The sequence below is a fragment of the Puma concolor genome, chromosome D2 (assembly GCF_028749965.1).
Source record: "Puma concolor isolate L17-30 chromosome D2, mPumCon1.1.hap2, whole genome shotgun sequence".
NCBI lineage: Eukaryota > Metazoa > Chordata > Mammalia > Carnivora > Felidae > Puma > Puma concolor.
The window spans coordinates 82,526,588-82,551,821 of NC_141677.1; the positions used below are offsets into that span (position 1 = coordinate 82,526,588).

Consider the following 25,234-nt stretch of genomic DNA (forward strand, 5'->3'; position numbering starts at 1 on the left):
ACTCCTATAATCTGTCCATCCTCAGGCTTGGCTGCATCTCCACCAAATCTTTTTCAGGGAACAACTTGACAGGCTGTGACACTGGCCACCCGTGCTTATTCTCAGGTAATGGTAATGAACGGAGTTGGGTGACATGCCCTTGAGTCTGAGCACACCAGTTGGGGCGGGGGTCTTCCTCCAAGAAGGTGGCAGTGGAGAGAGTCAGTAAACATTTTTATGTCTCTTTGCTGAATCTCTACTGACTCAGGAAAAGAAATGAAAATCCCTGACTCTGATAACTTGAAAACTGCTGCAGGCAGAAGTCAGTCCATAAAGAAGCAAAGCTGGGTAGGGCTTGCTCTACTCTGGTATTAATCTGCCCAGTGGCTTGAAAAATGCAGCTTTCTAAAAGTTAACTTTCTGTTTTTCCCAGGAAACCAATAACGGTCTAGATCCAAGACTTATTTATTTTATTTTTTCAACGTTTATTTATTTTTGGGACAGAGAGAGACAGAGCATGAACGGGGGAGGGGCAGAGAGAGAGGGAGACACAGAATCGGAAACAGGCTCCAGGCTCCGAGCCATCAGCCCAGAGCCCGATGCGGGGCTCGAACTCACGGACCGCGAGATCGTGACCTGGCTGAAGTCGGACGCTTAACCGACTGCGCCACCCAGGCGCCCCAAGACTTATTTATTTTAGTTCTCACCCAGAACTTGAGGGAGCAAGAAATGCCATGTCACACTTTACCACTGGTGTATCATCACTGGGACATGTCAGTGACATGGCTTGCTACAATGTGGCAAAGAAAACTCACATTTGGAAGAAAATTAGGTCATGCTTTCATCAGCTACGTGAACTTGGGGATGGGATGGATCTCTCTCTGTGACATCAAAGACCAGAACCCATACTCAATCCCTTGTCACGTGGCTTCTTCATCTATCTAGAGAATCAATAGAAAGCACATGATCATGTGTACTTCTTGGTCAACCTCCATGGATAAGATCTTTGGCATTCTCCATCCTCAAGCACTTAGGGGCTGACAGCTTTCGTCAATGCTCAGAAATGGCTGTTTTAATTTGGGTGGGGACATGGTGCCTGGAGGATGGGGCAGAACCCTGCTTCCAGTGCTTGTTCTTGGGGCGCCTGGGTGGCTCAGTCGGTTAAGGGTCTGACTCTTGATTCCCGCTCAGGTCACGATCTCACGGTTGGTGGGTTCGAGCTCTGTATCGGGCTTTGTGCGCACAGCGTGGAGCCTGCCTGGGATTCTCTCTCTGCCCCTCCCCTGTTTGCTCTCTCTCTAGCTCTCTCTCAAAATAAATCAATAAAACAAACTTAAAAAAACAAAAACAAAAACAAAAACAAAAACAGAAACGACGCTTGTTCTCATCCAGTTGGGCTGGTCTTTCCTGCCCTGGGTCTCTACCGTTGGCATGAGAAATCGTGGCACGAGAAACACGGAGGCTTAAAGGCTAAGAGGTTTAAAATGACCGAAACTTATTTTAGAAGTACAAAAGCAGCTGGGACTGGATTCAGATCATAACATGCCCGGCCGCCGCCCCACCTGCCATTTCAGGCTGTAGGCGGGGCTGCGCGGGGTTCTGTGCCACCTCCGGGGGCCCGGCAAGCTTCCGGCTGGAGGCGGGGCACTGCTCGGCACCACCCCTTCCAGCACAGCCCGCTGCACTGGGGCCAAACCCCTCCTGGGGAGGAATCTCTCCAGCGTGGGAGAGCCTGTGCCCCCAGCACAGGATGAGACTCCAGTCCGGCCACAGTGCTCCGTCCCACAGGTCGGAAGATGGGTCAATGATGGATGATGGACCAAAGCCAAGTAAATCAGCGTTTTCCTTGGAACCTGGCTGCTGGAGCCCATTGCAGAAGGGTCCTGGGCTGCTGTGTTCCTCCGCATTGCTGACTGTGTCCTTCCAGGCCTTCTCCCACCACCACCTTCCCGTGAGGCTGGACCCGGCCCTCCTCCTCTCAACCGTGCTGTGGGGGCTGTCCCCTCCTTGCATTCACCGCGCTTGCTCTTTTGCCTCCTGTGATGTCCCAAGGCTCCTTCCTCCCACTGTAAAAACCCAGCAGACAGGGACAGTGCCTCAGGCCCGCACAGAGCAGGTGCGTGCCAAGAAGAAGGAGTGCAAAGCCACAGGGAAAGCAATCTGGGGAAGGCACATCATGTCTCAACTGCCTTCCCCAGAGGAAGCCAAGTATGATTTCTGCCGAACAAGGCATCTCGGGTAAACGGACGCGGTCTCCTGGCTTATCTTTTCTGTGACTCTGGATTTTCACTTACTCATTTACATCAAAGGAAGTATTACTGTGCGGTCGGACGGGGAAAGAAATCTAAGGTCATCAAAAGACAGACATCTTACAAATACAGGCGAAGTAAGAAAGCTTATCGGCGGGAAAACCGGAAAGGGGGCTCAGGGCTGACCTTGGGAACAGATACAGCTCTTGCATTAAAAGAAAACATTAAAAGCAGCAGAGTGGAAGACCCAAACCCCAGAGGCAACATCCCGCGCGCCCTGGCTGTGTGCAGACCCAGCAGAGACCAGTTCCGACAGCGGACCAGGACCCAGGCAAGTGACTCTCGTGGCTTTTGTGTGCGAGTGGCTGTCCGGCATTTCTCTCAGAGCCACAATGGTCAGTAATTTCAAAAGTGCAAATGACTTCTACCCACTGGTAAGAGGTTATAAAGGCACAGGTTTGGGTTCAAAGTTGCCACGGTTAAAAACATGTCTTCCCGTTTTCACGAAGAGACTTCACGTCTGTCTCTTGAGAAGCAAAATGACAACCGTTTTCTCATCGCCACTCTATCACATCCATCTACAGCCTTTGAATTCTTAATAATGGAACACTTAGAGGTTCTGCCATTATCAAGAGATAAAATTTAGCCTTTCAGAGGGAATTCTGACATCATGCTGTAGTTTACAATGACACAGAAAGTGACGGGTTTTAATTACCAGTCTTATCTTCAGAGTGATAAAACTTATATTCGTGATTGTAGTTTGGAAGTTTGAATGTCATTATGCCTGTTGAAAGGGAGATGATGACATCTCGCATTAAGCCCACAATTTACTTGATCTAATCTCTTCCTTAAAATGACTTTATTATGCAAATGATCTTCTGCCATTTGGGCGGATGGGCTCCTCCCTCCCTGTCACTAACTGTCCCAGCCCCCTGCTGCTCACTGCTCCACCCACAGACAAAGGCACTCTTATGAGCAACTGAAGGTCCTGTTGGTCTCCTCGTATTTCTCCCTCTCTCTTCTCCAAATTGACCTTTGTGTTCAACGGAAAATGGAGCCCAAACGAACAAATCTTATCATTGCTTTCTCACGCAGCGGGACAGAAGGGAGACCTTCCCGACTCTTGGACGATAGGACTCTTGGCAAGAGCGTCTCTCGCTTCCCGTTGCTCGTCACCAGAGTGGTAGACGATTAGCAAACGTTCCGCTCCAGGTGTATCATCATAATGCAAACTCATTTAAACCAGCCTTGCAGATAAACACTGAATATTTACCAGCCCATAAAAATTGTCTGGCCAGCTCACACTGCATAAATCAAGCGACGCTATTTTCTGGTGAGTGATAAAGTAGATAAAACTAACGTATTTCAGGACTCCCCTGATGCAAATTGTTTGTGGCTCTCGACGTGCAGTTATCTGTAAGATTAATTTCCAAGTCACGCTTTCAGTCACCATGGTTCAGATAAACAACACTGGCAAAAGTGAATTTTCTGCCCGAAGAAAAATACCCGGCTTATTTCAGAAGGAATAAAGGTCATCTCACATTGACAGAAAATCTTTGTGGCTATTAAGACCAAACTGGACTAAGTGAGCTAAATACAAGTTACAGTTTGAATTGGGGCGCCTGGGTGGCGCAGTCGGTTAAGCGTCCGACTTCAGCCAGGTCACGATCTCGCGGTCCGTGAGTTCGAGCCCCGCGTCAGGCTCTGGGCTGATGGCTCGGAGCCTGGAGCCTGTTTCCGATTCTGTGTCTCCCTCTCTCTCTGCCCCTCCCCCGTTCATGCTCTGTCTCTCTCTGTCCCAAAAATAAATAAACATTGAAAAAAAAAAAAATTGAACTGCAGATAACATTTCTGTGTTTGACACCAACATATAAAGTCTTGAGATGTAACATTTGTGGAAGAAAAATTGGGGACAGGGAAGAATTTAAGCTCCTCGCCAACAAGAACATTACCGACATTAATTAGGAAAGGAGACAAATGAACAAAGACCCCAAAAGGTATTCTAGAAGTATCTTACATTGGGGGCACCTGGGTGGCTCAGTCCGTTAAGCATCTGACCTCGGCTCAGGTCATGACCTCACGGTGGGGGAGTTTGAGCCCCGCATTGAGGCCCACATCGGGCTCTGCCATGACTGTTTGGATGCTGCCTGGGGTTCTCTCTCTCTGCCCCTCTCTCTCTCTCTCTCTCTCTCTCTCTGCCCCTCCCCCATCTTGCACTCTGTCTCTCTCAAAATAAATAAATAAACCTAAAAAAAAAAAACAGAAGAAGAAAAGTATCTTACTTTGCTAGTTGGGGTTTGGAGGCATATGTTTTGAATTTTCTATCATTCTATTTGTAGAAAGATTTGGAAGCAGGATGAATTTATTGAAATATGATGCTGCTTTAAGAAATGTCCATTTCAAAAGGGAATAGTTAGCTGGAAGGAAGGGCTTTCTCCGGTCAGCGTTTGGGTAGCCAGGTCTGGAGAGTAATGGACTTCCTGAGCGTAAATGGACACTTCCGGATGGCTCCACAGTTCAGTTGGGTCACTGGGGTACGCGTGGCACAGGCCAGGAGTAGACGCTCAATGAATCCTGGAGCTCTGGGCTACTGGGGCTCGTGGGGAGCCTAAAATGACCCTAATGCAAATATGCTTCAGCTCCCCAAGCATTTGCTAATCATGGTGAAACGAAATATGGCAAACGTGTCCTTGACAGTAAGTTTTACTTTCTGAATGGTGAAAAGCTGATTCAAACCAACCACTGTAACACGGCATTAGAATGTTCCCAGCCTGGTCCCTCTAGTTGGCCAGGGGCCTGGCTGAGGAAGTCACCCCCGCCCCGGGATTGTGACGGTCACATCCTGACTCCACTCCGGGTCCAGGAGATAGTGCAGAGGGACTGTGGGAAGTACGTCACTCTGGCAGACTCGGGCTCTTGAGTCAGCATCTTAGACTAGCAGGCCATTGATGAATATTTAATAAATGAGAGAACGGGGTGAGAAATGAGGATCTCTGCTCTCCAGGTCACAGACCAAGCTCTGGACAAGCAGGACTGCCTGAAGTTCCCTGGGATGGCCCCTTTGCACCTTGACCGCTGCTATTTCGTATGCAGGAAATACCTTTCCCCTCCCACCCCTGCCAAACGACTTCTCCAAGGCAACCTCATCTAGGACGCCTTCCTGGCTGGCTCCATACCACACTCCGGGTTGAGCCCTCTCTTGACCATGCCTCACCACATCACGGCACTCAGAGAATCTTGCTCACTAGTCCCTGAGCGTCCTGTGAGCTCAATCCCATCTTATTTGCAGAGTTCGGACTTACTAGGAGCCACGCATCTAGCATGCTACTGCATGGGACACCTTACATACGATGGCTAACAGGCTGGGTTAGAGGACGATGACATACCCACAGGGTAGGCATCTGACAAGCCCCATGTTACAGATGAGGCACAAAGGTTGAGTAGACCTGTCGAAGGTCACCTGGCTAGTAAGGGGTCTGTTTAGCACCTGTGGCAGGCAGAAAAAGGGCCCCCCAAAGGGGCCCGCATTCTAATCCTCGGAACCCGTGAATATGTGACCTTACGTGGCAAAGGGACTTTGAAGATGTGATTAAGGATTTGGGGGGGGTGGGGAGTCTCCTGAATGGTCTGAATAGGTGCAACGTAATCACAGGGCCCTTAAAAGAGGGAGGCAGGAGGGTCAGACTCGGAGAAGATGTGAGCAAGGAAGGAGAAGCCAGAGAGAGAGAGAGCCTGGAAGATACGAGCTGCCGCCCTCGAAGATGAAGGAGGGGCCACGGGCCAAGGAACGCGGGGGCCTCAGGAAGCTGGCGGAGGCGCAGGGATACGCTCTCCCCTACGGCCTGCAAAAGTAACGTCCCCCTGCCGACGTCTCGGTTTTAGGGCTTCCAACTCGCAGGGCCAGAAGACGACAAATCTGTGTTGTCGTAAGCCGCTAAATTTGTGGTCATTTGTTACAGCAGCCGCAGGAAACTCATACAGCGCCCTTGAACTAGACCACAAGACAGCTGCACTGCCAGGGAAGGGAAGGAACCCGCCGCGTTTACCCAGGAGGCGGTCAGAGGCCCTTCTGAGAAGGTCCCCGGTGTGGAGGGCCCCCGCTGGTTCTGGTGTGCTCGTCCTCCGCCCTCCTGAGGAAGTTGGTGCAGCGACCTGAAGTCCTGAGAAGGAGGTGGCTGGAGTGCACTGAACCCCCAAAGCCCCGAGCCTGAGGCGGGTCCCCAAGCTTGTCATTTCCAGGAACGCTGAGCCTCCCCGATGCCAGGAAGTCTCGGTCCACGTGCACTGACCCTCTGGCGGCGACCGCGCCACTGCCCCGGCACAGGCCTCCTCAGCCCTCAGGGGGGCGGCAGGGGAGAGGGGAGGCGAGCGAGGAGCTCCGGGGGAGCGGCCCTCCTCAGGAGCTGGTGGGGGTCCCCGGGGCTGCCAGGCTGCCAGCCTCACCGTCAGCCACGAGGACGCTGAGAATCCACAGGAGGGAACTTCCTACTGCTCTCGCTTTTGAAAAGCTCAGTCCGTGAGTCAGGCTGTCGGTTTGCCTGCCTGTCTGGCGCGCTCTCTCTCTCTCTCTCTCTCCTCTCTCTAGTCAGGCAGCTTGAGAAGGCCTGATCCGATGAGATAAATACCCGCCTCGGTCACCAGGAATCTAAGGCGCGCAGCCAGCTGAGTCACACGGTGGCGATGGCTCAGAGAGGGCCGCGGAGTTCAAGCTGACCTCACTTTGGAAACGGGGCCAGACGCTGCAATACAGCGGGACATCGGAGAGCACATTGGCCTCCAAAGGCTCCAAGTGCTGTGTGTGCTCTGGCCACAGAAGGCCGTTTTGGAAGGGAGCGTCACGACTCCCCCTGTAACTCGAGAAGCGGGGAGACTGCTGAGTCCGGAGAAAGGCTGGGGAGGAGCGGCCACCAGGGATGCTTCAGGCCACGAGGATGTGGCCTGCAGTGGTAGCCGCTGTCCCAAAGTGACCTCGCTTGACTGAAAGCTGTCTGAAGTCGCTGACCCGCTCAGAGCCCAGCCGGGCATCCGACGCGTGTATCGTTTTGTTTTTTTTTTTAATTTTTTTTCAACGTTTTTATTTATTTTTGAGACAGAGAGAGACTGAGCATGAACGGGGGAGGGGCAGAGAGAGAGGGAGACACAGAATCGGAAACAGGCTCCAGGCTCTGAGCCGTCAGCCCAGAGCCCGACGCGGGCCTCGAACTCACGGACCGCGAGATCGTGACCTGAGCCGAAGTCGGCCGCTTAACTGACTGCGCCACCCAGGCGGCCCTGACGCGTGTATTTTGAGGGCCTCCCGCTTTGTGCCCGAGTGGACCCGCGGAGCCTGAGGAGACCCGGGAGCGCTCCTCCCAGACACGGCGAACGGGCCGCACCAGCCCCCGGCTGCACCAGCCCCCGGCTGCACCACGCTGCTCCTCCTTGCCCCTCAGGGCCGTCCAAGTACAGAGGGCCATCTCCGGCTGCTGGGGCCGCGGGCTCAACCCTCAGAAACACCGGTCCTTGCTCTCCCTGCTTGGCCACCGCTTTCACTCCCCGCCGAACACCCAAGCTTTGATGACCGGCCACCATTTTCTGCCCTCGTTTACTGCCCTCATCACCCCTGAAACCGAAACCTCACACGTGAAAGTCTGACAAAGACCCAGCGTCGGATTTCCCTTCCTCTAGAGCTCGCCTGGCTCTCTGCCTGGCTGGCCACGGTGGCCGTGCCACAGCTGGTGTCCCCGGCCAGCACTGAGGTCACCTCCGCAGGCGGCGGGGAGGAGGGAGAAGGGCAAGACGGGGTGGGGGCCGCACTCTTGGAAAGTGCTCTCTGGGGGACTGGATTCGCTGCTGGGATCCCGGGGCGGGGGGAGGGGGGCAGAGGCAGGCAAACGCTGGGGTGAGGAGCCCTCAGGGTCCCGGCTGCCCCACGGGGGCCCTGGACTCCCGGCCCCAGAAGACGGGCAACAGAGAGCCACGTCCAGGGGCCCGATTCTGCCTCCTGTGGCGTCCCAGCACCCACTCCGCCATGGAGCTTCCGTGGAAGTTTTGTTCTAGGCCTGGCTCTTGGGCACAGCCGCACGGCGTGCATTACGTATGGCTCTTGGGTCCGTGGGCCTGGGCGCCAATCCCAGCCTTGCACCGTCAGGAAGCTGACCTCCGGCCTCTGAATTTCAGCTGCACCTTCTCTGAACCGTAGTCATTTCCCCTACCTCTCTCCCGTTGGAGGGCTGGAAGGGATGCGTCATACGGAGCATCTGGCCCAGCATCCTGCACACAGGAAGCACGGAGTGGACGGCCCCTAACTGCCCCAGCAGCTGCTTCCTGGCCACCTGCCCGTCCGGGTGCCTTTTTCGGGCACGCACACGTCCACCACTCTGCTTTTAGAACCCGGATGCCTCGCGAGGCCCTCCAACACCTGTCCGCACGTTCTTCCTCTGCACCCTGGGGTCCCGGCCTCCCGCCCCGGCAGCCCTCTCCACATGCCAGCTCGCCGCTCCCTGCGTCAGGAGTGACCCCTCCTTGTCCTTCCTGGTCACAGGCTCCTCACGCGGCAAGTCTGCCAGGACTTTCTCTTGCCCGAGCACCAAGAAGCACTTACGTGATCAGAGCGGGTAGGGAGTTCTATCTGTCTGCCCAACGACTGTTAAGCCATCTGAGGGCAGGGGTCATGGCTGGTCCTCCCCATCGCTCCACAGGGCGCACAGCAGGTGTTCACACATCTCTCAGTGGGCCGCGCTCCGGGCAGTGCCCCTTTCTGCACGCCCAGCGCCCGGCACGGCCCCAGGTCTTCCAGGGAGCCAATCGCTCCAGCTGAAGGGAGGGAAGCTTTGCAGACGGCGCGGCGGGAGCGACGCTTACGGGAACCGAGCGAGCTCCCCAAGCCCCACGGCCCCGCGCCCACCGGGGGCGGCCACATACCTGGTCCCCAGAGCGTGACGCACTGCTGCTCGTGGGTCTGACAGATGCCGTTGTAGCAGTAGCCGTCGACTCCCTGACACGGGTGCCCGTCGTGCAGGTACACGTTGGCCGGGCACTGGGGGCTGGCCCCCGTGCAGAACTCGGGGAGGTCACAGGAATTGCTGGAGTCCCTGCATGCCGTTCCCGCAGGCTTTAGCTGGAAGGAGAGGCTGTTTATGGCCCGTGCACTGCAGGAAAGGGAAGCGGCTTCCCGGCAGTGCTCCTGGGCCGGAGCCGGGGCCGGGCCATCCTCCCGAAGCCTCACATCAAGGGGCAAGGATCCCAAGGGAAGAGAGAGACACGGAGAGTCGTTAAATACACAGAATCTTGCTCTGGGCTCTGGGGTTTACCTTTCCACTAGGGAGGGGGGCAATCAAGAGCTTCCTTTTTTTTTTTTCATTTTTAAATGTTTATGTATTTTTGAGAGAGCGTGAGCAAGGGTGGGGCAGAGAGGGAGACACAGAATCTGAAGGAGGCTCCAGGCTCTGAGCTGTCAACACAGAGCCCAATGTGGGGCTCGAACTCATGAGCCATGAGATGGTGACCTGTGCTGAAGTTGGACGCTTAGCCAACTGAGCCACCCAGGAGCCCCAAGAGCTGCCTGTTTTTAATTTAATGCGGCATTAGGGTCTTCTGATGAGGAGACAGGCTGGTTGGTGGTACCTGTCATCTCAAAGGAGGCATGGGAAGGGAGTACCAGCTGATGGGCTCCTTAATTCTGAAGATCTCTAGTCGCCACGTGTTTTTTTGTTTTTTTTGTTTTTTTTTTTTATTTTTATTTTTTTATAATTTTTTTTTTCAACGTTTTTATTTATTTTTGGGACAGAGAGAGACAGAGCATGAATGGGCGAGGGGCAGAGAGAGAGGGAGACACAGAATCGGAAACAGGCTCCTGGCTCCGAGCCATCAGCCCAGAGCCCGACGCGGGGCTCGAACTCCCGGACCGCGAGATTGTGACCTGGCTGAAGTCGGACGCTTAACCGACTGCACCGCCCAGGCGCCCCTCGCCACGTGTTTTAAGATGAGGTTTGCTCTTACAGTGTTAGCACTTGTGGCCAAGAGGACAAAAATCATTCCAAGGGCTCAGTGACAATTGTATTTCATTTTGTCATCAAATCATGGGCTTGGAAACCTGTCTGTAGGACTTCACGGGGCAGAAGTGAAGCAAGGGAGCTGTAAAAGATGTTAGGACCCATCGGCCAATGGCTCGCCTTTCTGTGGTTGAAGACACCGAGGCTCAGAGTGGCTTGTCAGAGGCTACACGGCCAGCGACCTGCCCCACCCCCGCCCGCCCCCTTCCATGGCCAGCAGCTGTGTGCCCGGGGTGGGGGTGTTGGTGGTGTCAGCTTCCTTGAGTGTCCCCCAGAAGTTAATCACGGAGAGAAAGGGCAGGATGGATATTTTAGGCTGAACGTAAGATGCTGTAATGCACTTCTGAATCACGGGGCTGGGTGGGGAGCTGAGAGGGAGTTTCCTGCGAGCAGAATGCCAAGATCAATCGCTTAATTGAAAAAGAAAGAAAGTCTACCCTTGGAACCTTTGAATCAAAAGCTCAGGCTTCTCCTCAGTCAGATCTCAGCTCTGAATGACGAGACAAACAATGGAATTGCCCAAACAAATGGCAATCTGTCATGGCAGCAGCAATGACCAAAGTATCAAAGGGCCGCCATTGTTCGGGCTGGGTGGGCCAATCCTTGTGTTGGGAGGACATCAAGATCAAGGTGGTTACATATATTCCCTGGAACGACCCGCGTGGCCTCTCAGCCCGGCAGGTAGATGTTCTTGGGATAGAGCGGAGGCTGAGTGACCGGGGTGGAGACTCTCTCTCTAGCTGCTCCCATCATGGTAATAGGACCACGCATCTTACCAGAGTCCAGCAGCACAACTGGAGTGTGTCACAGTGAGCCAGAGTTTTGGGGAACAATTCCTTTCCAACCCGTAAATAAATGACTGATCACCGATGACTTAGCATTCGAGTGTGCATTTCACACAAAGATTGGAGGCGGCGCCTGGGGGGCTCAGTGGGCTAAGCATCTGACTCTTGGTTCCGGCTCAGGTCCTGATGGCACAGTTCGTGAGTTCGAGCCCCGCGTCGGGCTCTTCTGCGCCGACACTGCAGAACCTGCTTGGGATTCTGTCTCCCTCTCTCTGTGCCCCTCCCCTGCTCATGCTTTCTCTCTCCCTCTCTCTCTCTCTCTCTCTCAAAAAAAAAAAAAATAGATACATAAATAAAGTGTGCATTTCACACGAAGACTGGACAACAGTGGGGGACACCGGCTTGCACGGTGAGGAGTTGCGGTTTTCACAGTAGAGGGGCCGGGAGGCCATCCTATTGCCTCGCTCGTCCTGTGTCATTGTGGAAGCACCTGAACCTGGGGGTGGCCTCGGGGCCGAGAGAGCTCACCCGACAGTCTTCACAGCACAGCCCGTGTGCGCACACAGCGTCCGGCTTCAGGGTACAGGTGGTGGCATTGCAGCAGACGTTCGTACATTCCTGGGGAGGACAGTGGGACTCGTTTGACAGGGTCTCGTGGGGCAACTACTCATGGAAGGCCCGGGGCCATAAAGGGAAGGAGCTGAAGACCAGCCTGAGCTTATTTTCACATCTAGCAAAGCCAAGCTTCTGTGAAGCTTGCCAAGGTCTGTGAATCCCTGGGAAGAATCAACGGCACTCATTCCGTGCCTTTCACAGAGGGTAAGGGGAGCATGCATAGGAAGGCGGGCTGCCCGATCCAGTCAAGTGGGCTGTGGCTGGGGGTCTGTGGGGAGGCCTCTGATTCATGACTCATGCAGGTCTTATTGTAGTGAACGGTCTCAGGATCGCCAGAACACTCTGAACTCACTTTAAAAATCTACACAGGTGTGTACAAACTCAACTCTTCAAATACTGACCCTTTTAATCTGGAGCACGCCAGCAGGGAATGGGGTCCAATCAATCGTGGAACCACAGCTCCCCGCCCTCCAGCCCAATGCGGTAGCCAAGACTCTTGCTCGGCACAGGTGGCTGCCTCACCCGGACAAGGCACCTCTCAGGTCCGAAATGCACATCAGAATGACCAAGAGGCCGGAAAGGAGGTCTGTGGGATGTGCCCGTGGATTTGCAAGGGATTTCAACAGAGAGATCACATATTAGATGGACCGCTCTCTCTGAAAGGACGGAAAATGACCTCCTCTGTTAAGTTGTTCTTCACAAGTGCCCACGTTCTTCTAACAAAAGCCCTACAAGGGATTGGCACCTTTGCTCGGCTCTCCCCGAAAGGTCCATACATATTACCTACTGCATTTATGAAGTCCTTGTACTTTAGAACATCCCAATAACCTAGAGTTTACACATGTTAGAAGAAAATGAATTATCCGAAAGAAGAGTTCATGGGGTCATTAGTATTAACTCGTGTTAATTAATTAATTAATGTCCTTTTAGCATTAAGTAATGCCCTTTTATTTAGGATGTGACATGAGCAGAAGAAGATATATACCATTAGAGTGAAACCAATCATGTAGTATTTTAATAGTATAATATTTTACTCCTGAAAACCATGTTCTGGTATTGAAGTTATCATCAGTATTACAAACACAATGAATAAAATTTTGTGGATAATCCGGAAGATTTAGGACGATCCTGGATCTCTGAACTGTGTCCTGTGTGAGACTCTATGAATCATGCTCTCATTTGGTGTTTACGATTTGCTCCCATTATACATCCATCCAAAGTTATGAAATTTTAAATTTGCTCAAGGACCTTATAAACATCCGGAGCGTATAACATACACAGTAAGACGAAAGTGCCAACCAGAAGTCATAGCTGTAACTTTGATGACAGGAAGGGTTTCTAACTCATGGACTTATATAAGTTTAGGAACTTGCTTTGTTTTTAAAAGGAGTCCACTGATTGATTGCATTCCTGATCAGTACCGTCAAATACACAGCAGTGTTGTCCTGTTCACTGTGGTCTAAATGGCTCTACTAATGACCTATTAACCAAATGACACATTTCCTTGAGCGTCTCCGTTAAATCAGCCATCTGAAAACTAGGTCCTAAGATTCTTTAAGAACTACCTCCTCACCCCCGACCAAATCACTAAAAAATATAAGCAGCAGTTCAAATGGAAATGCAGCCAAGTAGAATGGCTTTGACTTCAAAGGGGCTTGATAATGTGAGAAAGATAACTAAGTTTAAAAGATATTTGCAGGCTACTGTCATTCTATTGACTTTAAACAAGGAGATAAGGCTGCTTTCCCAACCCCGTTAGCTGGATGAATGAGTGAGTTGTCAGGATATCCTTATGGTTGATGTAAATCCAATGCCCTGTACGGAAGGCTCCAGAAACCACTTGCCTTTTTAACTACCCAGAATCTATTCCTTCTGCAGGACTATACGTATCAGAAGAGACAAATTCTTCATCTGTTGATACATATATTATGTTAGTACTCAATAGGAAAGTTCAACAGAGCCAATGAACACTAGTTCTCCAAAGAAAAAAGAATAATGAAGCCGTTAGTGAACTCTCTGCAAAGGCCATGTCATTCTTGGGTTGTGGGTGGTAGATACAAATTCTTAATCACAGTGCACTGAGATTAAGTCTATAGTGCATCCTCCTGAAAACAGTGATTATTTCTGAGAGCAAGGGGGCAGAAGAGGAATCCAGTTATGAGCTGGGGAAGTTCTGGTCCCGTTCGCTCCCCGATGTGGTGACACATTGAGTCCCTCTGGGGGCCAGGGAACGCACGGGCTAACACGAAGCAAAGGCATGAAGACTATTTCCAGGGCCTGAGCGCTGGGCAGGGGCCTAAAGAGCGCAGGTGAATTAAGCCCGGGGCTGACTAAAAGTTTTGGTCAAAGCAGTTTGGAAACTGGATATGGGTTGTTATACTCTTGGACACAATTTGAAAAGCAAAAACTAAAAAACTACAAATTGAGGTAAGACGCTTGCCTAGAACTTTGAAAGATTGCTCAGACTTTGAAAGAAATGTCGATGGAAAGAATGAGAGTCGTCTCTTCGGATATCAAGAACTTATCCTGTGAAACAAGGACCCGACCACAGAAACATACAGTCGGGAACTATATGCAAGCAGAACATGGCTCTACCTAAGGAAGGAGTTTGACTGAATCAGTGCTGCCCTGCCATGACGTCCTGCCTGGAGAGATCGCAAGCACCCCGTCAAAGCTGAATGACTCCTCGATGGAGGCGAAGTTGAGGACCATAACATCAGTGGCTGGCAAATTTCAGGTCCTCAAACATTCGTTGACAGGATGGTGGTGGTGTTGGAATATGGAGCCAATGACTGCGGATGATCATTCTACACCTGAGAGTTCGTGACTCTAGGAAGAGCTGTCAAACTTATTCAGAGTAAATAAACAATTACAAGGAGTTCCAATCAAAGAGAAACCATTTTAAGTCCACATGGCCTCTCCTGAGAAATACGGGCAATTTATCCTAATTTTGTTTTTCTTCTGCAGGTAATTAACAAAGTCCCCAAGGACTCTCCCCGTTGTATCCCCCATCCCATGACAGTTTCAAGTTTTCCTCCACCAATCTTCAGAAGAGTTTCTGTAACCCTGTGCATGAGGACTGGCTCCCGTACAGCAATCACCCCCAACACACCGTGAGCAAAATTATCGCTGCCGTGGACAGTGCTGGTATCGCTGTTGAATCCCGGATTTGGAAAGGACGCACAAGCATTTGATGGGACCACCTCTACTAGCCCCATCCCCCAGTGCTTATTCACTCCTGAAGTTCTTGCAGAGCTGGCCAGACTGAGACCAAGATCGTTCCTGCTGGTATGGGAAAACGCAGAGCCTTGGGAATTACAAATATGAAGAAGGTTCTACAACCGGTTGCCTGTCTGATGAGCACAGGAATCTGACGGATATCCCAGGATCTCTGCACATTTCCTTCCACCCTAGACTCCCCTTTTCGGAGCAGCCCTCCAAAACATGCTCTTCCTAAGCCCTCACCAAGCCTGTCTGCGAATCTAGCCAAGCCCGCCTTGAACCCGTCTACCATTTCCGCTTGCATAAGCTCTCGGGGAGGGAATCCCACATGCAGACTGCTTGCTATACAAACTCCTTGCTTTGATTTATTCTAAACACTGCCTCCTCCAAGCTTCCAGCAGACACCTGTTTTACCAAGAGATCTCACTGTGTGCTCTCTTTCTCCTTCCTTCTCAAGATCATTCGGAGATTAAAAAGTGGCTGTTAAATAATTTTTTATGTTGCTGAAGTTTATCTTGGGCCCTACGGAAACAAGACATTTGCCTGACACTGGCTGGAAGACAGGGTTAAATAAGCCCTTTGCTGGATACAAATGTTCCCTGCTTCCGCTTACTGCTTCTGAAAGCTAACAAGCAAAGAGGCAGGAGACTGGAGCCTCGGGTTGTGCATACAGAGAAGGCTGCGGCATCAGGCAGTTTTTCTACTTGGGTGGGAGCTCTTGGTTAAAAACGAATGTTGCTTATTCAAATTCCCCTCTGGTTGCTCGCTTTGCAAAGAGAAAGAAATGATGCTTATTAGCCATTTGAAGCTAGCATTCCCCAAGCTTTCTTCTCTGTTAAACTCAAAGCTAAATGCTTTATTTATTGTTCTTGTCCTCAGCTGGCCTCACCTAGACCGTGTCCTTCAATAGAGAAGATTCTTTCTTTTTAAAACCAGTGATACAACTTATTCTGAGATTCAAGAGAAGGCCGCCCTGGCTTGCACAGCTGTTCAAGGCGGGGTGGGGTGGGGGCTCTTTAGGACTTTCCGGGGGGGGGGCCTGTTTAGGACTTTCCATCGTGAGTTTCTAGCACTTTCGTTCTGCTGCATAATTCTTCCAAGTCCCTACTCCTTTGCCAGCCACAGATGCAAGGCGGCGGTCCCAGGGGGTATCTCTTACCTCCGGCCCGCCACAGTCACACTCCTCTCCTTGCTCCACATATCCGTTCCCGCACTTCTGGCCCCCGAAAGACTGCTTCACTTCCGGCAGGTTGAAGAGGCACATTCCCATGCCTTTCTCCAGGCTGGCCTCTAGGTCCTCCTTGCTGCAGCTGCTGAACACCATGGGGAAAGGGAACCTGCGGAGAAGAGCTGAAACGGTCAGCCGTCGAGGCACAGAGTGGCTTCTTGAGCCTCTTCTCGTACAGAGATTCACGGGGCTCGCTGGCGAGCGCTGCCCACATGTCCACCCTTAGTCCCAGTGAACCGAGGCTTAGTTGCCCGGCATAAAACGAGGTGCACTCGGCTACATCCTGAGATCTATCCCCATACAGTGCCCACGCTACCAAGGAAGAAGTGCTCTACCAAAAAACAAATCCTCTTCTGACCATTTTCAAATCGACAAATTTGTACAGCATCTCATGATGGACAATCATGAACAGTTCCACACGAAACGATACAACAACAGCAACAAAAAACGAGTCCTTGGGACCTGCAGCTTGTAATACGAATGCACACTGGTGTCCTCATTGGAAAGCACAAGGAAGAGACAGGTACAAATGACTGTGCGTATCACTTCCTCGGTTCCATGGACACAACCCCACTGTAGGTGAGGGCTGGCTGAGGCTGGCATTCGGGTCTACGAAGGGCAGATCACTGCCTCTGAAAGCAGAGCTGTAAGAAAATGCAGGGGACTGGAAGTGTGGGCCCTGCTCTTGCCTCAAAACACCAGGGCTACAGTGGATGTGGCAAAGTTGGCCAACCTTCCCGGCATAGTTCATGTTCCGCCTTCCATGGTCCAGAGGGGCTGCCCCACCCCCTTGCTCCAGGATGGGCTAGAGGACTAATTCTCGGCAATGGAACGTGAACAGAGGTGAAGTGATGCGGAATGCTTCCAGTTGAAGGTAAGGGGACTGTGGCTCTTCAGGTCCTTTCGTTCCCCTCGGTCAGCTGAGCTCAGGGTATTGCAATGTCCTAGGAGGCGGCGTCTGGTCCTGACTCCCTGCTGGGAGGGAAGCCACTGGCAGCTTAGAGCCTCGGAGTGTCATCTGGGTGGGAAACCCACCTCTATTATGATAAGCCACTGAAAATTAGGGGCTTGTTTCCTATAGCAGTTAGTGTTACCCAACACACATAGAGTAGCTCACTCTTTATTCAGATGCATTTTCTCTTATCTTGAGGCAGCGATGGTTATGAGGGGCAAGGACGCCAGAAACTCAGAAGGTTCGGCTATTTAGTGAGGAAGTAGGGCCTGTTGACCGGCAAGCCCGAACACCCTCTTTCCATGTGGACGTTTATGGGGTGACATTATGACCGGATTCTAATCAACTGGCCAAGCCAATGCAAGCTGGATGTATCCCTAAAGATGTCAGACCAGCCACGATTCAATATAATTTGGCAAATTTTGAGATCAGGATCATTTCCTGCTAATAAACTGGTAAAACTGTCTTATCCCCCCCTAATGTGTTTTATCCATCTCGGGTGATTAACTCTGGAGTAGAATTCGAATCTACAAATAAATGAATAAGCCCATGTCTTGCACTGGATGGAGAGGTAATAATAATAAAGCAAGGCTTACTTCTAGTGCTGTCACAAAGTTCCTTTCGAAATCTTTAGAACCTCCCTTGGCAGACAGATTACTCTTGATATCAAAATGATGCCAAATAGCTTCAAGTGATGATCACCTGAAAATTCTAATTTTATCCATTTAGAAGTGCTTTGTGTTGACAAGACAACGGTATGTTGTGCAGGGAATCGAGAGCTGTTCCCTTTGCAACGGAATACGTTTCATCAAGGCAAAGGATCAGACCTCCTTCTGTGTTGACAGTCCTAGGACACTTACGTAGCTCAGGGCCTGATCCAGACACTAAACCTTGTTCTCATGTGCTATGCAGCCAGGTGTTGTGATGAACTCTTATCAGTGCATTCTGGAAAGGAACAGATTTCTAGAATGTTTTCACAGTTAACTAGAAAAGACAGTAGGGTCACTGGTGAAGCTCAGGAAGGGTTGAGAGCAAGAACAACACTAGTTGAGAGAAGATCAGCGAACCACCCTTTTTTCACAAATGGGTGGAGAACGTCCACCAGTGTTCGGAGGCTAAAGGCTTAGGGGCCGAGGCCAGCCCCAGACCCTCCCATCTCACTGTCTTGCAAAATGTCAAATGCATATTGGGCTTTGGAGAGATGAGACTAAAGAAGAGGGATAGACAGTAAGAAGATGGATGGGATTAGTTTAAGTCCAGGACTTAAACTTCAGAACGTTTGGGAGAGGAGAACAGATCCTTGTTGGCACAAATGCGTTCGTGTGTCTGCTAGATGCTCTCAGAAGTAGAGTTACCTGCATGATGGTAAGTTTCTATTTCTCTTAGAAATGGTGGGGGGTGGGCAGTGAACAAAGCATTGAAAAATCCTGATTATCATGGAGCTTCCATTCCAGCCGGGCAGGTGGGTAATGCATAAGGTAAGGGGGCCAATGAAGTGTGCTAGAAAGGGATGTTAAAGAGAAAAATTAAACAGGCAAGGAGGAAAGGACGTGTGTGGGAAGAACTGAACTTTTAGGAAGGGTGGTAGAGAAAGACATCACTGGGTGTGTATGGGGGTAGCATTTGAAGCTCTCATCTGAAGGAGGTGAGGGACCACACTGTGGGTGCATCTGGAGGAGGAACATTCCAGGCAGAGGGAAGAGCTGCTTCAAAGATAGATGGAGAGATAGGACTGGTCTAGAGAAATGTGCTAAATAGAAGACCTCTCGGCCACCCAAATTCATGCTGATGCTAAGCAGACTACCAAGGAGTATCATTAAATGGCGGGGGAGCTTTGCTCTGCACGGACCAGACTGATAATGGCTGAAGGTATTTTTCATAAGAACTCTAAACTCTTACTATTTCCCCCCTTTTCAGGAAACTATTTTTGAATGACAAGCAAAGGTATGCTCATCATCTCCCTTCTGCTGAGGTCCTGTCAGTTGTAAGAATGAGAATATTTAAAAATTATATCTAGGGGCGCCTGGGTGACTCAGTCCCAAGGTTGGGCGTCCGGCTTCGGCTCAGGTCACGATCTCCCAGTTGGTGGGTTCAAGCCTCGCGTTGGGCTCTGTGCTGACAGCTCAGAGCCTGGAGCCTCCTTCAGATTGTGTCTCCCTCGCTCTCTGCCCTTCCCGCACTCGTACTCTGTGTCTCTCAAAAATAAATAAACATGAAAAATTTTTAAAAAATCATATCTAACCCAATGGCCCTTCCTCCAATAAACAGAATTTAGTGATGGTAAAGGATTTTAAATCTCAAAAGGGAATTTGATGGCACCAAATATTAGACTCTCCTAATTACAATACAATCCTGATCTATACATATTTGAAAATGTTTGACGTCCCAAGAACCACTGGTTGCCTAGCGAACCACTGATGTCTTGCTTTAAGAGCCAAAGAACAGTTCGTTCACTGGCATAAAAAATATGCCAGTGAACCATGAACAACGTACGGAGTCTACTCCCCAGGACAGCATCAAGAATCCATGGGTGGGATCGATCAGCACGGCGATTATTAAGATTGCTGTTTCCTCAGTGGAGTCACACGTAAAAAAGGGTCACCAGAAAGTGAGTGTCACCCTCCTTTCTAACTTTGAAGGAGGTGAGGATGACAGAATTAAACCTTTTGTGTAGTGTCGTCACTACTCTTTCACTTGTCACCCATCTACTTACTTAGGCAAGAAGCAACTTTCAAGCGTCTATTACATTCGAAGCTCTGAGGAGGATCCCAAGATGATTCAAATATGTCTTCCCACTGTTGCCTCATCCGACCTTTGCCCAAGGAACTACCAGACACGCCCATGCCCCACACTGCCTCTCCACCCATAGAAATAAAATATGGACACGTGTTTACGTATGCATAAAATATACCATGCATACTCATCCATATAAATAATGTAGAAATTATATAAAAATATAAATGATATTTAATTATAACGTATATATTTAGTTGACATGGATACGTATTTAAAAAATAACTATGTATTGAGAACTAGTTAGGTGGTATGGTGGGTGCTTTCTCACAGTACTATTTTTTTTAATGCTTTTTTGCTTTTAAATTTCAATGTATGCAATGGAATATTACTCGGCGATGAAAAAGAATGAAATCTTGCCATTTGCAACAACGTGGATGGAACTAGAGGGTCTTACGCTAGTTGATTTAAGTCAGTCTGAGAAAGATAAATACCATATGATTTGTGGAATTTGAGAAACTCAACAGATGAACATAGGGGAAGGGAAGGAAAAAGAAGATAGAAACAGAGGGAGTCAAACCATAAGAGACTCTTAAATACAGAGAATAAACTGAAGGCTGCTGGGGGCGGTGAAGGGGGATGGGTTAAATGGGTGATGGGCATGAGGGAGGGCACTTTTCAGGATGAGCACTTGGTGTCATACACAAGAGATGACACCCTGGGTTCCACTCCTGAAGCCAAGACTACACTGTATGTTAACGAACTTGAATTTAAATTAAAAAAAAGTTCAAAGCAGTCTAGAGAGACAGGTATCGCTACGCTCATTGTGCAAACAAGATGAAGGATTGGATTGAGGGTGTACAGTTATGGGATGGCAGATGCTAGATTTGATTCCAAGTTCAGTCATTTAAAAACCCCATTTTCGTCATTACTGATGTCAGTTCAGCGCGGCACTACCTGTAGTGAATGGCCAGAACGTGGGCAGTGATCAAGAAACCCTTGATGCACGGATGTAAACACGGAGGACAAATCCCCCCACCCAACAGATGCCTGGATGAGTGATCCTCCGAGTGTGGCCCCTGCATTAGCATCACTTTGCAACTTACCAGAAATGCAAATGCCCAGGCCCCACCCAGACCTACTGAGTCAGAAAACCTCAGGGGTAGGGCCCAGTAATCTGTGTTTTCACAAGCCCTCCAGGTGACTTTTTACACCAAACTCCACACCCGAAAAACAAATGATCCAGGGAAGATATGGGCAGAAAACACGAATAGACGCTTCTCTAAAGAAGACATCCAGATGGCCAACAGGCACATGAAAAGATGTTCAACGTCGCTCTTCATCAGGGAAATACAAATCAAAACCACACTTAGATACCACCTCACGCCGGTCAGAGTGGCTAAAATGAACAAATCAGGAGACTATAGATGCTGGAGAGGATGTGGAGAAACGGGAACCCTCTTGCACTGTTGGTGGGAATGCACACTGGTGCAGCCGCTCTGGAAAACAGTGTGGAGGTTCCTCAAAAAATTAAAAATAGATCTACCCTCTGACCCAGCAATAGCACTGCTAGGAATCTACCCAAGGGATACAGGAGTGCTGACGCATAGGGGCACAGGTACCCCAACGTTTATAGCAGCATTTTCAACAATAGCCAAATTATGGAAAGAGCCTAAATGTCCATCAACTGATAAACAGATAAAGAAGCTGTGGTTTATATATACAATGGAATACTACTCGGCAATGAGAAAGAAGGAAATCTGGCCATTTGTAGCAACGTGGAGGGACATGGAGGGTATTATGCTAAGTGAAATTAGTCAGGCACAGAAGGACAGATATCATGTTTTCACTCCTATGTGGATCTTGAGAAACTTAACAGAAGACCATGGAGGAAGGTGGGGGGGGGGGGCGGGAATCGTTACGGAGAGGGAGGGAGGCAAACCACAAGAGACTCTTAAATACATAGAACAAACTGAGGGTGGATGGGGGTTGGGGGGGAGAGGGGAAAAATGGGTGATGGGCATTGAGGAGAGCACTTGGATGTTGTGAGGAATGTGGATATTGTGATCATTGAGGATGAGCGCTGGGTGTTGTATGTAAGCCAATATGACAATAAATTTCATTAAAAGATAAAAATTAAAAAATAAAAATTAAAAAAATTGGGGTAAAACTCACATCATGTAAAATGCTCCATTTAAAAGTATACAGTGTAGCAGCTTTTAGTACATTCATAATGTTGTGCAGCCCTCACCACAATGGAATTCCAGAACATTCTCCTTACCCCCCCCCAAATGAACCCCATACCCATTAATTAAGTGGTCACTTCTCGTTCCCTCCTCCTTGCAGGACCTGTCAGCCACTCATCTGCTTTCTGTCTCTTTGGAGTTGCCTGTTCTGGGCATTTCATATAAATGCAGTCATACATTACGTGACCTCTTAGGTCTGGCTTTTTTCACTTAGCATAATGTTTCCAAGGGTCATCTGTGTTCTGACACTCCCAAAATTAAGGTTTGGGAACAACTGACCTAGATTTAAAACTCAGATGTTGTAAAGATAATATAGGGACAAACCCACACCTACTCATGTTGAAAAATAAGAAACACAATCTAGGTGCCTCATTGGTCACCTGTCATGCACTGTTTTAAATTAGAAACAGTTCTGTTTGGGGCACCCGTGTGGCTCAGTTGGTTGAGCATCCAACTCTTGATTCCGGCTCAGGTCATGATCCCAGAGTTGTGGGATCGGGTCCCATGTCAGGCTCCATGCTGAGCACAGAGCCTGCTTGAGATTCTCTCTCCCTCTGCCCCTCCCCCACTCTTGTATGTACTCTAATAAAAGACATTAAAAAAAGAGAAATGGTTCTGTTTTACACTGTGGTTCCATTTTCTAAGAAAAGCCCTACGTATAGCATTTTGAAAACGTGGTTAGGCATGTGCTAAAAATTCCATGAGTATCTGTCTTTAAAAAAAAAAATTAAGTTTACTTATTTATTTTGAGAGAGACAGAGCCAGTGCAAGTGGGGGAGGGACAGAAAGAGAAAGGGAGAGAGAGAGAATCCCAAGCAGGCTCCGAGCTGCCAGTGCAGAGCCCGACGTGGGGCTGGAACTCACAAAACCATGAGATCACCATGTCAGCCGAAACCAAGAGTCGGAAACTTAACCGACTGAGCCACCCAGGCACCCCTTTATTTTTTTAAGTAGGTTTCATGCCCAGTGCAGGGCTTGAACTCATGACCTGGAGATCAGGACCCAGGCTGAGATCAAGAGTTGGATGCCTAACCGACTGAGCCACCCAGGTGGCCCTATCTGTCTCTAAGAGCCAAACTCAAATCACGAATAAATTTTCAAATACCTATCAGTGTTATCCCAGAATGACCAACTACTCGTCATATTATATGCTAATTAAGGTGCCACGGAAGGTTCTGGTTGTGAAAAGTGAGGTTTCCGTCCTGAAGCAGGTTCCTTCCTCTTGCTTCAAACTCCAGTGTATGGGATTCTGCCTTCCTTTGGTCTATGCTGTTTCTGTCTCATTTTACGGCTGTATTCCCCGGAAGACTGATGGAAAGAACACTAACTGGGCCATACAGTTGCCCACGACATCAAAGATCTTCTGCAGCCCAGGGTCGGTAGCTTTAAAAGACAAGCCTCTGTTTCTCCCATAGCTTTCAGGAAGTTCACCACAACATGCATTTTAATACGTCTTGTACATTATCCCAAAAATGCCAGGCCAGCAGCTAATTGAATTGACATATAGCAATGATAGACTGGGGCAAAGCAATAAAACAGGAGAATGAGACGAGAAGCCCTTCTGCAAGATACCTCCCCTCCGCACAAGCACGCTTCCAAATGATTGTATGTAGGACCCAGAAAAAAAATCGCTGCTTCCCACTCACGGGCAGATGCCACACCAGGGTGACGGGTCCTGCCCAGATGTGACCTCTTCCATTACATTTCCGCCTTTGCCTCTAATATTTAACAACCAAGGACGCTTGGGGACAAATTTACCATGCAGAATGCAAGGTCAGAAATAAAACGTGGATGAAACGGACAGCTGGGCGATTCTGGAAAAAACCAAAACACAAAACCCCCTTTTCCAAAGAGGAACGCTTCTCACGGTAAATGCAGCCACGGTTTAATATTTTAGCCGTCACAAAGCTGCCAAGTAAAACATTATTAGGGGTTACTTTTACGTTGACAAATCTGTAGTCAGAAAATTCTTTGCTTGCAGAAGTCTATTGTGAGATTCAGTGCTATATTCTTGGGGTGAACCATACTAAGCCAATTTATCAGCCTTGACAGAAGTCGGGAGTTACCTGCCTTGCAAAAGCTCTCTGGGTATTATCTGGGGACAAAGGCCTTTCTTGTGGGAAAGGAGGCAGCCAGGGAAAGCAGGTGTAACCAGGCTGGATTCACGGGGACCACAGGTCACCACGCACCGGGTTTCCTGAGATGCTGTTGCCTCATTAATAAATGTGTGCCGGGTTCCCAGCTCTGCACTCTGGGGGTGACATCAGTCTGTGGTGCTGCCCGCAGGAACGACACTGAAGTGACCCGGGAAAAAGCAGGGGGAAATGGCCTGGGCAGCCGCTGAGAACACCATGGAGCGGACACATCGGTGTGACAGAAAACAGCCAACATCGCAGGAAACCAGGATGGATGGGAAGCCATCCAGATTTCTCTGTTTAAATCGATTGGAAAAGAAAAAAACCCCAACGAACAACAAACAGGAGGCTCGCTTCTCCCACAGCTGATAAATGATTAAGGCATAGCTGGTTTTGGAAAATATGTTGTCGACTTTCTGCTTCCCACCGATTTCTCTTTGCAGGTGACAGATTCCACAGGCCGGCGGGGTGAGGGGGGGGTGGGCTCTTTACCTGGGCGCGTTGCACAGAGCAGGTGGAGAAGAATCGAACGGGGAAGCTGGAATCTGAGCACCCCGTCTATCAAAACTAAAGCCAAGATTTAAAACTAAGCCTCAGTGGTCACATCTACAGATCGGGGTGACAACAACGGCCTCACACTCCACGGGTCAGGATCAGTGAGCTTGTAACAAAAATGGGGAAGTCGCGAGTTAACATCAAAGCATCGTGGGATGCTCGTTGCCAGTATTCCCAGAAACAAGCTGTGTATTTCTTTCTAAGAGTTGTGCCTTAGTGCCTTGAAATTACTGTCAGTGCCTCGTACATTCGAGGACTTATAAGCATTGTCCACAGGGTGCAGAATTCATCATCGATTGGGGCCCGAACGTAGCAATCGTTAAACTGTAAAACCACAAGTACACGGAAGCTGGAGAGGAAAACGATTCAGGAGGCCCGGGAGGATCAGGCAGTTAAGTACGAGGCCTCATTTTGATACATACATGGTGTGAAAGAAGCAGAAAGATGCACGTCAGGAATGCAAGGGCGGGGGCTCCTGTAGCTCAACCAGAACTTAGGAGCG

The 25,234-nt window shown here is 49.7% G+C and overlaps 1 protein-coding gene across 1 annotated transcript in view; it reads right to left on the reverse strand.

Annotated features, from left to right (window-relative positions):
- Positions 1 to 25,234, reverse strand: part of ADAM12 (ADAM metallopeptidase domain 12) — a 353,237-nt gene that overhangs the window by 43,363 nt on the left and 284,640 nt on the right. Inside the window, exons 12-14 of the mRNA XM_086681149.1 lie at positions 16,043 to 16,220; positions 11,575 to 11,664; positions 9,132 to 9,327 (exon numbers count right to left, since the gene is read on the reverse strand). Coding sequence (XP_086537275.1) covers positions 9,132 to 9,327; positions 11,575 to 11,664; positions 16,043 to 16,220 — 464 coding nt within the window. The remainder of the gene's footprint in view (positions 1 to 9,131; positions 9,328 to 11,574; positions 11,665 to 16,042; positions 16,221 to 25,234) is intronic.